This window comes from Botryllus schlosseri, chromosome 12 (assembly GCF_051294905.1).
Source record: "Botryllus schlosseri isolate E-star chromosome 12, Bs_hap1, whole genome shotgun sequence".
Lineage (NCBI taxonomy): Eukaryota > Metazoa > Chordata > Ascidiacea > Stolidobranchia > Styelidae > Botryllus > Botryllus schlosseri.
Window position 1 is genome coordinate 11811336 of NC_137247.1, and position 17401 is coordinate 11828736.

The following is a 17401-nucleotide window of genomic DNA, read 5'->3' on the forward strand; positions in this document are numbered from 1 at the left end:
AATGCCGGTTTTCATACTTTGAGGGCTGTTTCGGGGTGGTCCATTGTTCTGACGAGATTTTAATTTGTATTTTCGAAATCGCTGCGACACTACCTTTCGATCAAGACCAATTATATTAAATTTCAGCACTCAGATCGCCAGATATAGCACTGCCAATTATGCTACTTTTAGATTACTCAGCTAGAAGATATACTGTTTGCCCATGCGTAACGGCCGGGAGTTGCGTATTTATCCGTAGCTTAGTAATCTATCATCGGAGTCCGCACTCTGGTGGCCGGTATAGCCAATGCCGTCGTCGCCCAGAACTGATCTTTATTAGTCATTTTCGGTAAAAAAAAAAAGCGCTAAATAATCGCTAAATACATTTCCAAAATCGCTAGATTTATCGCTAGGCGCTAAATCCATATTTTTTGGCGCTAAACCGGATTAAAAATCGCTAGATCTAGCGCGAAAATCGCTAAATTGGCAACACTGTTCCTACGTTTAGTACGAGATAGGCTACTAGTCGACCGCCTTCGCACCAGTTTTATGGCGTAACAATAGACTAATACGACGCTGGATCACTGAGCTATATAAACACGCGTTGGATACGTTATATCGGAGCAATGCCGCATTCTTTCCAAGCAGTGCTGCACTGCAGATTGAAACTCATTACGAAACGGCGGGCCGTATTCTCGTGCTAACTAGTTATTTCGTCGCGGGCCGGACGATTTCGCTTGGCGGGCCGTAGGTTGCCGACCCTTGACATAGAGCAGTGGTTCTTAAACTTTTTAGACCGCGACCCAAATCTGACTTTTAGTGGCATCTCGCGACCCAAGCAACGCACACCAAAATGAATGCATTTGGGTGCCGACCAATTATATCAATAACGAAGGGTTTGGCCACCCAGCGACGGTCAATTATCGCCACCGAACTTTTTGGCACCGCACTTTGCCCAGCCGTATGTTGGCCCAACGTCATATATTCATGTGTCCAAGCGTGGACGGGTTTTGGCCTCATAAACCGGCAACCGCTCGTTGTACAACTCTACACTAAAGCGTCCCAGGTCTCCGACGGTGTTTTCCAGAGAAACCAATGTTGAAAAAATCTTATCATGAATTCAAACCAATTTGTTTAATACAAAGGTCGGCACATTTTCATGATCAAGTCATGTTGCGGTGACGACTTCTCCGCGTGTCTCGCTTATTGGCCGTGGTACCAAACCTCCGATATGCTCAAACCAACTACAGTAAATCGCGCGAAAAGCGAAGATATTTTCGTTGTTGCAATGACCTCAAATAATATTACATACATATTAAAGGACCATTCTGGTACCGTCGCGACCCAAAATTATACCCTTCGCGACCTATGTTTGGGTCGCGACCCATACTTTAAGAACCACTGACATAGAGTATAGGCTATATATTTCTGTTGTCAAATGCAATTCATAATAGACGGTGTACACGTTGCCAGTAGTTCGCATTGCGCAGTGAAATTTTATCGAGAAGATTATTAGATATAGCGGTTTCGGTCGGACGATGTCAGAACAAAAGCGATGTACGAACGACTGCAATCATAAGCCTCTTGGTTGAACCTGCTTCCAACTAGAAATTAACCGCAGCAGAAGTTTGACGAAACGGGTATATTACTGCGTTGGTGCAAGCTGCTAAGCACGGTGTCGTAAGGATGTCGATATTTCGCGCCACTAATAAAATTCGGTAATTTAGGTAGATCACGGTCATGGGTATAGATATATATAAATTATAGTACGTCGTCTACTTAAGACGCATACAGCTTGAGGTAAAACAACGATTGCTAACGCTAGTAAGTGAGTGAGACTTGAATACTCGTCGAATTTCATCTATTGCAGTGGCGTCAAAGATACGGCCCCGCGCTATATGTGAAGACAGCAAAGGTCGCACAAGCTCATAAGCCACATTGTAACCTTCTGTCGACAGTGTTGAGTTGTCACTCAAGCAGTTTTGGGATCGACTCACTACTGAGCGGGATAGTGTAATGGTGATGCGTCCATCATCTTGATCGGTTGGTATTGGGTTCGATCCCCGGCCGGGTCAGACTAAAGACTCGAAAACTGGTATCCACGGCTATCCTGCTAGGCGCCCAGCAATCACGGACAGCATGGAGGACAAAAATGGGGTGCAGACTTGATGACCTTACTATAAAGGCCGTATCGCCTATCCGTCGTCAAAGCATCTCGATGTTGCAGGCGAAAAAGAGCATCATCTCCCTCTTCGAGTCATTGCACATTTTGACTCGAGTCAAGTCACCCCGATTTTTGGAGGTGATTCGAGTCAACTGAAGTCACGAGTCAAGTCACAATTCAAGTCAAGTGGTGGGGATGGTGTGAACGTGAGGTTCACGTTCGCGTTCTGTGTGTGAACATCCGAAATTTAGAGGTTCACGTTCACAAACGAACCATGGTATGTTCTGCACTGTAAACCTTTTTCACATATTACAATTTTCACTTCATTATAACATCTTTAGTTGAAATTTATTGCATTTCAACTGCGGGCCACTCCATGCATGGCGCTAGCACCATAAAAAAATCAACACTAAACGAGCGCGCACTTTTTACTTGCTTTGTTGCAAAAGTTTGCTCGAAATATTCAGCTTTCCGTTTGTGAATATTTAGTGACTCTCTGCTGTGAGCTTGACCTGCAATCACACAACATCAGGAGAGAAATATACTACATGTAGCAGAGGTGGTCAGTAACGAAGTACTACTTTTTCGAAGTACTCAAGTAGTGTCCCTCTACTTCTGGTGCTTACTGAAGTAGATCTGATTTTTGCTACTTCTACTTTGCAATATTTTGTGATCTACTTGCCACAATATATATATATATAGAGAGAGAGAGAGAGGGAGAGATATGGTATTCTTTGTTGTCCGCACCATCGAGATGCTTTGACGACGGAGATGCGATACGGCCTTTATAGTAAGGTCATCTAGTCTGCACCCCCGGTCTTTTTCTCCTCCATGCTTATCCGTGATTGCTGAGCACCTAGCAGGACAGCCGCAGATACCCGTTTTCGAGTCTTTGGTCTGACCCGGCCGGGGATCGAACTCACGACCTCCCGATCGGGAGGCCGGACGCATCACCTTTACGCTATCTCGCTCTTCCAAGACGGCTTCTTAGGAATGCAACACCGGTCACAATTGCATGCAACCGTTTCCTGATTGAGGACACAATGTAGACACGCATAGCACGACATCGTGATAGCAGGTGGTATATTTCGAATCCAAGCATTGAACGCAGACACGATTAAAATCTCAGCATCTATTTTGTACAGGCACCGGTTTTTCCGGCAAAACTGCTTCAGTCAACAATATGCATGTACTTGTGCATTGAAAACATGGTAACCTTTACTTTACCACAAATCTACCACAAAAACAAGACTTGATAAGTAAAACAACTGCAAGTTTTTCGCAGTAATCAGAACGACTAATTGCACAACAACTTGATAAACATTTTAGGCATTTACAGTACACTAATTGCTAATTCATCAGACATACAAGGAAACAAAGAATTGAAGACAGTTGGCAGCAAACCACGCGGTATTCATGCGATCTCATCTTCATCGAGAAGCAGATATTTCTTCGATTTCTTGCCCTTTGCGGCAGGAGTCAGGCAGAAGATGGTAATTTTTGCAGCAAGGCCCACCACTGATAGACACAGCATCACAATGGTGATTATGGTGTTTTTCTCAGTTGTGTCAGGATAGCGAACAATAATACCGGAGAGGGCCCAGAAGAGCACAGCATACCAAGAGTAGACATACTTTGTGTATGAAAAAAGAACCGTGTTTTCCAACCCAGAAGCCAGTACTATAACAAAGCCTAACATGTATAGACACAAAGAGCCAGCATCATCATTGCTCATTTGATATGGTGAGTTAGGGTCAAATGTCAGCGCCATGGAGATAGAAATCAGTGTGGCAAAAACTCCCCATGAAAAGAAGAGACACAATCCGTTCTGGACCAAAACACGAATGCATATCAAATCTGCCGGCATGTCATTGAATTTTCTTTCATTCTGTGTGGTGGCACTCATGTTTATGAATAGTGCAGCGAATCCAAGAAATATCACACAGAGCAAATCGAGGGCGGTTAAAAGAAACTGCTCCGACGTGAATGCAAAGTACCAGAACGCGGTAGCAAGACAACTGAGAGAGTATGCTGCGTGGAATTTTTTCGGCATAACGACTGGGTTCAATATCACCAAACCTGGAATATCGAATCAATAAGAAAATGACGATACAACATAGGCTATGTAAATACAATCAAATACCTCGTCCATTGCTTCTGCACATGGTACTGAAGGCGTACCCCAGCCAAGCAAATTGAAAGAGATAAATCACTCCCCATATAGCGAATGCATAATCAGCAGGTGTTATGGCAGTCATATATTTCTCCGATATTTCATTGATAGTGGCATTGAACAATCCATCTAGAATAATCAGGTTTAAATAACGGTAACGCCTTCATTAGGGTTAAATACACATTTGACGACAAATATACTGGACACTGATACTCCACTGAAAAAAAGTATATTAAACAAAAAATTATCGATAATGATAAGGAAATGAGATACTGGTAGGCAAATATAGCTTCCATAAAAGCCAACTTGTGCTCTACACAATATCAGAGATTCAGGGAACATGGAAATACAGCCTGTGCATAATTAAAAGTTTCTTTAAAAACTGTATCGAATGAGCCTACATCCGGGCATAGAGTGTTGTGCAACACATCCAAAAATGCAAGATACGGTAATATAATAACAACTTACTGTCAGGAATGTTGATGATCACGCCAAAAGCTATCACAGTGGATAATGCGAAAAGCGACGCTACTGTGCAGATAATCAGTGATGCTGGACTATCAGCCATGTTTGAAATAATCCAGATACTACTTTCAGAAGTACCACAATTATGGCAGTTGTTTTAAGCCAAACTGGGAAAAGATACAGGATGCAATGAAATGAATCACAATTGAATAACCTATATTTCCAATAACTTTCTTATCATTCGAACTCAATATGGTATTGGACTCAATGGACTGTCTGGAAGTTATTTGGCTACTATTGCAAATCTTGCATGAAAACTAAGATACCGTAAATGTTTTAGTGCCTGTTTAAGAGCATTATCTGCGATTCAATATCACCATTATAAGCTAATTGTAAACAGGTCCAAAAACTTTCAGCGGAAAATCTGATCCACATAAAATGATAAGTATACAGATGCATTGCATAGCAAATACCATACAAGCAGCTAACAGACTGACCTCTTGAAACAGTCTCCTGACTTGTGTGCTAAAATACACTACACTCATTCGATTAAATACATCAGTAGATGCTACTTGAATGTTTCTAGCTCTTGCAAGCACTTTCAATCATTGTACCGAAAGTCGACTCTAACTGACACACCAAGGTGTTTATGAATCTTAATTAATCGAACTGCATCAAGAAATGCATGCAATAAGATATTGAAAAATGTTCAAAGTGCAATCGGTTGGATGGCACGTGACTCTACAGCAAACCTTCGGAACACAGGAAATGAGTCAAGTATTCATGCTAACTGCTGAGCTATAGATGGTTACCATACCGTAATCATTCTTCATAGTCGGCAAATCGAACATAATTTGTAATAACATTTTACCGAATGAAATAACAAAAATTTCAACTCGTGAGGTCGTGAAACTGCACCGGTGAGGTGTGTATTGACTCAATTGTAGCCCACTGAACAGCAATATCTGTGAAAGGACTTCTTGGTTACATGTATCGCAAAACATAGCAATGTGGAAACTTGCCTATTGCAAAATTTCAAATTACGTTCCAAATTTGGACATAGGACTACTGCTACTCGAACTGCAGGCCTACTATACTGTATACCTGCATCATACAAGTTTGATTACAATGGTTAAGTGAGGAGGTGAGTGGGAGGAGACCTCGACCTATAATGACATATACACATATATGAGTTACGTTGCAATGCATCCATTAGGAGTTGAACAGTAAATTTATTCTACTGACAGCCACCAAACAACATCTTGGGACAGCTGCAAACATTCCTATTTTTCTTGCTATAGCATGCTATATTGGGCTAATCCACGCAGGCAGTTACTACTGTCAGTAGCTTGTAAAGCGGAGCGACTTTCGACAATTTTTCACAAGTTTGCTAGATATCTTGGAAATGCCGAAAGAGCAGGAAAGAAAGTTTGTTTTTCTGCGGTTATGGAGCAAAGATTAGAACAAACTACCATAATCCAAAATCTTAATGGGCATGAAAAAGTACTAGGCCTATATATTTTTTTTTAATTAGCTGTGTCCAGAATTACCCCAGGATGTGGGGTAGGCCTAGCTTTGGACATTGTAGTTATTTGTATGTCTGTTCATTCCATTGTTTGTAAAACCTCTTAAATGACGATTATTAGGTCAGAGTTGAGTAGAGCAGTGGCTAAAAATGAAACAAAACAGTACAGGCCTGACACATTACACGATTTTTACCTAATCACCCCCCTCCAAAAAATAGGTCGCTGAAGGCTAATGCTGAATGCTACCAGATTCTTCCCATATCTCAATTTCGACTCATTTCTTCCCCAGTTAGGACTTATAAATTTATAACATGGTGATTCGTTGCTGATGTCGAATTTTTTACTGTTCTTTAAAATACGCACTTTCCGGGTTTCCAATGTCCTCAGATAGATACATTTTTCGTAATTTAGACCATATTCAGCAGACACATCCTCAAGAGTATGTGTTAAGTTTTCAAAGTACCTTCCACCCGCGTGCAATCCTTTGGCTTATTGCTTACCCATGTCTTCATATTTTGGCAAACTCTCAATTCACGAACCTTCTCATTCCATTATAAAAAGTCATCATGCAAGTCATAAGGAATACAGTTGATGATACACTTCGGCATAGATGAGCAGTCACTCTCCAGAGCTTTAAAATCACATTTGCCACAGTCTAAAGTTACCATATTCTGACAAAATAAGAGGGGAGTCACTTTTGACATGACATTTTCTTATATTAAACTAAGCTAAGGCGGAGCCTAAGGGGGAGCCTGCTAAGAGATTTTTGACATGGATAAAGACTACTTGGAGGTACCTGCTGTCAACTTTTGAATCCTTGGCTCACATGATTTAGATGTTTGGTTGTAAGAAGTTAATAACCATCTACTTGATGAAATAAATCCCTGTCATTAATGGATCAATGAATGGCCAAGTTCATCTGGTAGTAAAATTAATCCACCTTTTATAGAGACTACTTTTGGAACTGTTACGTCATGAAAAATAATTGGACCTCCAGCGACAACACATTTTCATCAATAACGATTCAAATGTTTTACAGGGTGCAAAGCAGCCCGGCCACGTCCAAAGTAACCATGCTTTACGGTATATACTTTATATGATTCTTTTTCACATTTATTTTTCTTCTCAACTATTGATGTTGTTTCGTTACTGCAATCTCAACTTTATGCAATGTATAATGCTTACACCTGCTGTAGGTAGTGATGCAACAATTCTCTATTCATCAGGGAGTAGCTGGCTAAAATGATCTCCTTAAGATCAGGATCATAGGTACTGACTGACCCGATTCTACAAAAGGAATAATTTACCGTTTCGTAATGGCTGCATCTTTGCAAACTAAATTACCTCCATTCTGATTCCTAACGGTTAGGGTAGTAAGGCCGACTGACTTAATTTAGAAAGTAAAAAGCGGCGGAGTCGAACAACGAAAAACGAACTCCAGTGGTTCCCAACCTTTTTCGACCCATCGCCCCCTTTTCAAGTTCAACACCGATCATCGCCCCCCAAATTTTGTGTACCGAAAATTGGGCATACAAATTGCAATCACCGGCTGGTTGACTAAAAAAAAAAAAAAAAAAAAAGGTCAAATTTTCGGCTCGATGTCCGATTTGACACACTTTTGTAACTAAATTTCCGTGAGTTGACTAAAAAAAAAAAAGGTCAGCCGTTTTGACGCGTCATCGCCCCCCTATCGCCCCCTTCGCTATTTTCGCCCCCCGTCGCCCCCTTTGTCCATTTTCGCCCCCCTGTCGCCCCCTTCGTCATTTTCGCCCCCCTAGAACGCCAAATCGCCCCCTGGGGGGCGATATCGCCCACGTTGGGAACCACTGAACTAGACCGAGACTCTGATGACGAGGTGTTATGAGATGACATGACAGCGGCAACAGCGCCATCACGAGACACTGCTTCAGTTTGGAGAGTGAGCACAAGGGAGTCGATAGTCAGATTATATTTTCATCTGCCCACGACACATGGACAGTGCACACCATGTACATACTTGTACAATGCGATATAAAAGACACAGAATGCGATGTAATGAACAGACATGAGGATGCCGAACGGCCAACCAGTTGAGGTCTCTTGAACTGGCATCCACCTCGACCTAGTGCCCGAGGTCACAGTCTTCTTCGATGTTTTTCTTTCGTTCCTTTTTAGAAGCTATTTCTTACTCTTTTCTTTCTTTATCGGGTCTTTATTCTGGGCTTTTTGTCGCCGCAAGAAAAGCGAGACGGGGGGCGAGAAGCCCATAATAACATCCGACGGCGGGAATCAAACCCAGGCCGCCAGCTTGGATGGCGCCGACGCTCACCACTACGCTATTCGCGTGAATCTTTAGTCCCTTTCGTATTTTCGCTCTTTGTTTCTCAATATCACCCAATGGGGACGATATCGCTCACGTTGGGAACCGCTGGTCTCAGAGAGTATGAAAATAAGAGGCTGGATGAAAGAAGATAAAGGATAACATGAAGCGATTGAGGATGGAAATGAATTAGGCGTGTGTCGAGTCGAGAGGCGAAGTCGATGTGACACTCAGCAGTAGGCTAGTTTCTAGTCGCGCCATGCGCGAACAAAATTTCAACTTCATGCCTAAATTACGGGTACAGCTGAGGGATATGCCGTCTTCGAAAATTTAGTCACGTTAATGATATAGCTCAGTGCATTTCAATCTGCGGGATGGTTCGCACTTGTGCGAATGAAAAATATGGCAGTGCGGTTGATGAACGTGGTGCGGATGAAAATCCCGATGAATGCGGATGAAATCGTAAATAATTGTTACTATCTCTGGAATAAATCTGACGTGGAATAAATCAAATAAACCTAATGGAAAATTCAAGTGAAGGGGTTCCCCAACTTTTGTAGTTGCGACGCAATTGTAAAAACTGATTTGAGTTTGTACGACAAACCACTAATCATAGCTTTGACAACTTTGTCTCTCCCCAGCCGTACTGAATTATTATTGGCGCACTGTAATTATTACGTAATAAAAAGCTTGGTTCAAGAGCGGGTGTAGTGACAGGTATACACTATACCAGAGGTCGACAACTCAAAACGGGTCGCGGGCCACTTTTCAAATTTCGGAGCGGTCGCGGGCCGCATGAATTCACTTTCGATATGAAATAGGCTACACAGCTTTACAACCACGTTTTAAAACTTTATGTTCGTAGTACAACGCAGTGCTAGCTTACATAGGCGATGGGCATAATTACCACAAAAGAAGTAATATTTTATCAAAGGAATACAAGTACCTCAAAAATCATGATAATCAATTTCATTTTATTCTGAACTCTGAGCTGTGCAGTGTGCACGATATCGGCAACGCTTCTCAGCGACTATGGAATCTATATTGGGGCCAGCGAGAGACGTACTAACTAGATGAAAGACCATCTCCACGTTAAGCTTGATTTATGGCGAAGCCCTAATTCGTTTTCTAAGCGCCTCTCGGTCTTGGCGGTGTTTTGGGCCATTGCACGTCAAGGCAATATGCCCAGCCCATTCATATCAGCTGATTTTCCCTCGATGGAATGTTGTTGCCATCGCTAAAGTCGTTTTAGTTAGTGAGGAATAGTGATGTTGGGCACAGGAGAATAGTTTACTTTGAAACAACAACAACAATATGTTGAAACTGTAATCAATTTCAGCATTTAAAAATGCCTTTCTTAGCATTCTTCCGAAATCTCAGATCAAATCGCGGGCCGCAAAATATGACCCCTGCATGTTAAATATGACTCCCGCGTGTTGGAGCCCCTGCACTATACAGTGCATCAGCACGTCTCAGCCTGTAACACGCTAGAACAGGGGTTCTCAGCCGTTTCTTGGCCGTGGCCCATTTTGCGGTTTGAAAATGTGCCGTGGCCCACCTCTTTTCTTAGAGTCATAATCCCGTTCAATGTATGTTAAACGACGGCGCCGATATGCCTACATTTTCTAAAATATGCGCATTTTACTCTTAATTTACTGATAATATTCAAATCTAGACCTCTCGGGACATTAAATCGCACCAAGTGCGACGGAAATTCTCAAGTTGAATAAATAGCCTCCAACAAACGACCAACGAAATAATCTTGGGCCCCTTTGAGCTCCCCAATTTTGGGTTTGTGTGCGGCAGTTACGGCCCTGGTAGATCATAGGCTTAATCTCCTGTGTATATTATGATCGTCCGCTGCTCCATTCGCGTCGCGAAACACAATGATCAAATCCCCGCATCCACTGTGTGATTGGGGTTTTAGTTCCACTATTGCGGGGAATAATATAATCCTTCTGGGCCAGCTTCAAACAATTCATAATTGAATGGGGTACTACAGAGAAGTGGAGAAAGCGTTTTTAATATGCATGCCATGCAATGTACATTGTATGTCATGCACCAAACCAACTGAAGTTTGCATGCTCTACGTCTACAATGTACATTGTATGTCTTGCACCAAACCAACTAAAGTTGCGATGTCAGAATATTCAATCCAATGATACAATCAATTCACGTGACTCTTACATTATGTACAATGGTTTCCAGACCGCACATTTTAAACCGACTCCAAAGATAATGCGCTCCGTTTATGATTCGTTGCGGTCGTGCAGCACACCTTCACTAGAAGTAGCTAATAACTCGCAATTGCGGCTATTTTTATCTTACAATAATACGACTTGCCGAAGTACAGTAAATATGTACATCAATTACACTTCATTCCGAGTTTATTGCACACCCCTTTCAACGGCATACGATATATGACCCTCCCGGAGTACTTGGCTACTTCAGCATTTTACCTTCCAGTTTGTTTGTTTTGGGGTATTCATGGTGTTTGTCGACTACTATGGTCATTTACACCAGGCCGATATTCTTCTTATTTTCCGTAACTGCCGACTTATAGCAATTACCTTCCAGTTATTATGTACTCGAAATTATTTTAGTTACTGTTAGCCGTAGGTTGTCATAACCAATGGAAAAATCCGCCGTTATACCTCCCGTTTTCTACTTGTACATGCTGACTCCATACGTGCCACTACGTCTCATCAGGGTCGAATGAAAAGGATTCTGAATATATGTTTAGCGTTATACATAACAAATATAACTAAACTTACTTTAATTCTAAAATTTTCTAAATAGCTTTGTGGCCCACCCAAAATGCTCCTGTGGCCCACCCTTTGAGAACCCCTGCGCTAGAAATATGACGTCAAATTGACGTTCTGCTTTTTTTTCGCTGACCAATCATCACATTTTCGTAATAGCAGTTCGATTAGCGCGAGGCACGAGGATAGTAGTAAATAGTAAATACGAATATGACAGACTCACATTTACTGTAACGCAAATTTTTACCCCTTTAAGGGTTATTAGAGTGTGCGTCAGAAAGGATAGCCTATAATTTGGGGTCGCCACGGTACCAGAGCGATCTGTTAATATATATGTTATATTTGTTGAATTTATTGCAAAAAGTCCTGTGGATATAGATTTTACATATCCGAGGTCACAGTGTTGGGTACTATACCTAATGAGGGATGTCTAGATATCCCTGTAGCTAGGGTTGTGTATAAAATAAAAATCAATTTAAAACAAACATATTTAAAACAAGGCCATTTTTAAAACATATTTTTTAATATTTTGTTTTTGTTTTGTTTTTCTAAGCCATGACGTCACGCATTTTTAATTGTGACGTCATAATGGATTGATATTCACAATTGAAAATATAGGGTAAATATAGCTTCTTTGACGAAATAGGCTTCCAACCCTTGTCATATACGGACCAAAAACATTTTTAACTAGGGCTACATCGTCTTGCTGCGTTTTTATGGTCGGCGGTCATCATCATCAGAACATTCATTCCGTACCAATAATCTATATCTACGTACTATAGCTGTTGAACCGACTATTTCGAGGCTTCCAACCATCTCATATCGTATACGTCGGCTATATCGGGTGGTAATCGTCGTCTGTACATACAACATGTTTTTGGAAAGTATTTACACAATTAAGGCATAATTAAACAACTTGAAAAACAAATTTCAAGTTGTATACCCATTTGTTTTAAATGCAATCCTACCTGTAGCCATTAACCAAGTCACGCAGAACATGTGGCTTGATCATGAGAATGTACCAACCTTTGTATTACTTAAATTGATTTAAATTCATGATGAGATTTGTCAGTCTGGTTTCTGGAAAACATCGTCGAATACCGTTGGGATGAACTAGTGTGAGGGTGGGCTGTGCAACGAGCAAGTTCGCGCCTATGAGACATTCATAAACGTAAAGTTTTGGCCAAACACAGCTCCTCTTTTCCGAATCTCACAATATGGTAACCCTACATTATAGTCAGAGTATATTGGAATCGCCCAGACATACCAGACTAAACTAAAAAAAATTCGCGGTAAGTCATTTCCTCAGATTGCCAAGTCACGACTATTCGACGACGACCATTTAGGCACCTATATATAAACAATAAACAATTGGACATATATCGAATGTCTCGACCAACATGAGGCGGTCATTTTCTGCCAAGTTTTTCACGGCGACAATGTTTTAGCAGCACACTTCGCGAAGTCTGATGTTGGTAGAAACTCCATATGTCTTGGTATGTCGTGACGCGGTAATCTCTGGCGCCGAATTGCCAATTTATGTACATTTAATTAAATCAACTTTAGGGGTTCATATCAAAATCAAGATATGGATCGACATTGAATCGCGCATAGCGTGAAGGAAATTGTTCAAGTTTATTAATAATATAATACTGTAAAGTACTGTATAATTTTTGTTTATTTACAAAATAATTTTGGCCCCCCTTGAGTTCGGCCCGACCCAATAAGGAAGTTTAGGGTGCGGCAGTTGTGGCCCTGATGAATGAATGAATGTAATTTGCGGTGAATGCTGGGTGAACTGCGTATATACTCATTACTTAAGCTGATGTGGTCATACGATAGACACTGTCTGTTTCAATTCCATCTCAATTTAGACTAGATACAGGTATCAGGTCGTTCTTTCTACCAACTTATCGGTAAACGAAACCGCATGTTATGTTAACCAGAATGTATTGGATCACATTGGCTTCACATATAACGAACGATGAAGTATATCATTTAAAGACGAAACAGTTCAACATCAATGGGTGTTGATCGAAATTGTGAATTCTTCAGCGACAAGCCACGCAGTTTTGGCCTCTCACAAAGAATGTGGAAAGGTTTGATCGCATGGACTGGACACTACCCCTTAGAAACCGAGTTCATTCAATTGACATTTCTTGTGACATCATATCAGTGGGGCCACTTGATTTTTTACATTATACACTTCCACGCCTTCTACTTTCTATTCTGCCCACACCCATGAGATTTGTGGTATGATCCACGGCTGCAACAGCACCAATGGGTTTCGGGTTCGAGTCCGACCGAAATCGACCCCAAAATTCCTATACCTTTGTGTCGGAGGTTTATCTAGGCTCCTCCTCGCCATGTGATCCGCATACGTGGTGTCTTACAAAAATCCTAGAAGTGGGTCGTGCTACAAGTCGACAGATACGGAATAAAAATGAAGAATATCGACCTGGTGTAAGTGACCATTGACTTAGGGATGGTGTGAACCTCTGAAAGGTTCAGGTTCGTGTGAACGCGAACCTTTTTGAAAGGTTCTGTGTGAACACGAACGTGAACCTCATGACGTCACGTGACGTCATATTGGTAATTCCAACCCTGCATTTCAGTGAAGTGATATATTAATGTACAATACGATATCTAGTGACGACTCGGGCCTCATTATGCCACAATGCAGAAGTATCAAATATATCAACTGGAGCAATTAAATGATATAATTATCCCATAAAATCAATTTCTTCCGTCGCTTTGCCAATAATTTCGACGAAGACTTGCAAGGGAATATAAGCTTATGCCTTAAACGGTCTATAGGCCAGACCGGAATATGTATTCGGCGTCTTAGTATTGCTACATTGATATTGAATAGAATGTAAAAAGGGTTTCTATACTTGTTACCTATTTCATCCCAATAACAAGTTATACAGGAGTGAATAAGCATCATTCGCTGACTATAGGCCTACCTACATGTAGCCTGTAGCGTATTTCGCTCTTGATATTGTGTGATTGCGGGTCAACCTCACAGTAGAGAGTCACTAAATATTTAAAAACGGAAGACTGGATGTTTCGAGCAAACTTTTGTAAAAAATCAACTAAAATTTTTGAGATTGTAAATGTTGCATGCTCGTTTAGTGTTGATTTTTTATGCTGTCAGTGCCATGCATAGAGTGGCCCTCAGTTGAAATGTAATGAATTTTAACCAATAACGTGGAAAATTGCAATATATGAAAAAGGTTCACAGTGCAGAACCTACCAAGGTTCGTTTGTGAACGTGAACCTCTAAATTTCTGAGGTTCACACACAGAACGCGAACGTGAACCTCGCGTTCACACCATCCCTAACCATTGTAGTCGAGAAACACCATGAACACCACACACAAACACACAAACAAACAAAAAACCATGAGATTTGTACAATACAATGGAAGGTGTATGACTTATACTGTCGCTACTTCATCACCGCATCTAAAGCAACGCAACTATAAACACATAGCCATTTCTATATACTGATCTCCACTGCTATTTCAGACGGACCAAATGCGGAAAAGAAGAGCCTAGTGGCAGGCGTCCATTGAAGGAATGCTTGTTGAAGAAAGCAAATCCAAATATTTGTACATGAGCGAGCAAAAGCAACAGGTTATTGTAAAGACGCAAAGTGATGATTATATTGTTGATGCCATAGTCGTATACTATGTATCTATATATTTATTCTAAACATTTCTCTTATATATAATCTTATTTGAAGAGCTTCTTGGAGGTACAGAACTTCAGTATACAATTGAATTGTATATTCATATTGAAATGAAACCCGATTATTTTCGGCTGACACTCGTCAGGGGTAATCGTCAGCAACTAGTAGAGAAAGAACAATCTTATTTAAAGTAGAATTCCCGAAGCTAGCGTGATTACTGTTGCGCCAATGGGAAGAATGGACCGTGAAATACCACTTAAGACCTAACAATACGACTCACTACGGTTTTACTCGGTGTGGACATGTGATGTATATCCATACGCCTATAGACTAGTTCAAATTCTGTAACATTTCGAAAATGAGCTTTGATATGTTCGCAAGTCCCTTATAGTGCCTGGTGATAACAAAACAAATTTACATTCGTATATTTTGTTCCGCTGTCATGTGCATAGAGTCTCTCATTTAGACCAGCTACTTGAGTACTTTAATTAAAAGATGAATCCCACATATTTCATTGCCATACCTTTGAATCGAAACAGATGTCATGAAAAGAAAAAAGAATATCATATGAAAAAATAGAACTATCGAAAATGCCAAATCGTACTGCAAGTATACATACTGCGCAGTTCGCAAAACACCTACTTTTAGAACTTTTGAAAACTCAATATGTATAATTGATATTTATACAATAAATCAATTTTTACTGGATTCCAATCATTCTTCTATGCACATTCCAGGAAAGTTTAGGCGCCAGTTATTCCAATACATGATGTTGCCGGACTGTCACCTTCAAACTCTCATTAGCAAGCTTAAAGTCGTAAATAGCCTTAGAGTCCTTAATTAAATTCACGGGTATACATGATTTCGTTGACATACTTGCTGAAACTTTCTCCGAAAAGGACTAAATTATATAGGCAAGAGGTTTGTGAGTGCATCGCACCTATATATGGTTGACCTCGAGTAATATTTGACCGTCTTAATCCTATTCTGGGAAACTAGCACATATTTCCACACTCATGATTCTTACGCTATTCAATTAGGCGACCGCTCAATGGATGGAATCGTATGTGATTGTGAAACGCAAACTATAGCGCCTCGCATGCAGTAAAGAAGTTGTTCAGGTAAGTTATTATTTATGCACAGTGCACACCACTGTAACAAGACCGGGAGTATTTAATGTTTGAGAACCCAAATTCTGTTTCAGATTCGAGTGAGCTTCCAATCCAAATCCTGAATTCAAGCTCTATCACATCCAACTCCAGTACAAAATATCAACTCACGTGTTCAGGAGAAGTAAAAGCGTTTTTATGCTGCCATTCTGTATTTGAGCCACGAGCACGGTGATTTACTAAAATGTGAGTGTATGTACTCTCAAGGCTGCGTCGGACTTGATTCCTAACCAGTCTTTCAATGCAACCTTTTCCATTGTCACGGTTATATTACGCTTCACTTAGTTGTTTTTTGCGTGATTTTTTCGTCTCTTTATGTTTGTCGTGACATGATTCGAGATTGCATCGCAATTGCAGAGATTCGTTTGCAACCACCCTCTCAATTTTGATCTTGATTACACCAACGTCGATACTAGGTATAATGACTGGTCAATTGACAGCCCCATGAAATTTATATCACATCGTAAAATCAGAAATCATAAGCCCCACACAGAACAGCGCGATCCGGTTGTTAGATATGATTGAATTACCCGACACTATACTCTTGCAAAAATCTTCAAATCCTACGTATTCAAGTTCACATCATATAACGAACTATAGCAATGTGTCTAGCTCAGTGGTTCTTAACTGGTGTTCCATGGAACACTTGGGGTTCTGTGAGTGGAGGTGAAAGCACACACTCAACACATACATATGATCTGTGATGATACGCCCGTCTTGGCCCTCATTAGTTGCAGCCATGTAGGTAAAATGAGGCCCGGTCATAATGATTTGCAAGAAATAATTATTTTGCAAAATAATTATAATTGATGCTGTATGCCAAAAGTTTAAACTCTAGAGCATTGCTTCCGAACCCGTCGGTCGCGAAACTATTTCAGTTGGGTCGCGAAGGATTTCTAAATGTTATAGTTTTTCCTATACAATGTGACAAGTACCAAATCTTCACACGATTAGACGAGCAAATACATGTGCTCATCTTCTAGAACAGTGGTTCTCAACCGGGGGTCTGCGGACCCTTGGAGGTTCGCGAAGCCTCTAAATTTACAAAATAGTTGATAACCTAATTTGTATTTTTATTAATTACGAAAATCAGGAGGCAGTTTCACTTCATTACTAGTATAGAACTCACATCAACAGAATGGCCGTCTGACGTGAAATATCCTGCTGTGCA

General features: G+C 40.8%; 2 protein-coding genes across 3 annotated transcripts in view; one reads left to right on the forward strand and one right to left on the reverse strand.

The window, feature by feature from the left end:
• Positions 1-2043, forward strand: part of LOC145452091 (solute carrier family 22 member 3-like) — a 28813-nt gene extending 26770 nt beyond the window's left edge. The window contains exon 13 of the mRNA XM_080330305.1: positions 1397-2043. The gene's annotated coding sequence lies outside the window, so the exon portion shown is untranslated. The remainder of the gene's footprint in view (positions 1-1396) is intronic.
• Positions 2044-3212: 1169 nt separating this feature from the next.
• Positions 3213-17401, reverse strand: part of LOC145452098 (uncharacterized) — a 90444-nt gene continuing 76255 nt past the window's right edge. Inside the window, exons 2-4 of one of the 2 annotated variants that reach the window (XM_080330313.1) lie at positions 4785-4946; positions 4287-4445; positions 3213-4222 (exon numbers count right to left, since the gene is read on the reverse strand). In XM_080330313.1, coding sequence (XP_080186439.1) covers positions 3558-4222; positions 4287-4445; positions 4785-4884 — 924 coding nt within the window. In that variant the 5' untranslated portion in view covers positions 4885-4946 and the 3' untranslated portion in view covers positions 3213-3557. Of the gene's footprint in view, positions 4223-4286; positions 4446-4784; positions 4951-17401 lie in introns of both variants that reach the window. The other variant, XM_080330314.1, reaches the window with a different exon arrangement.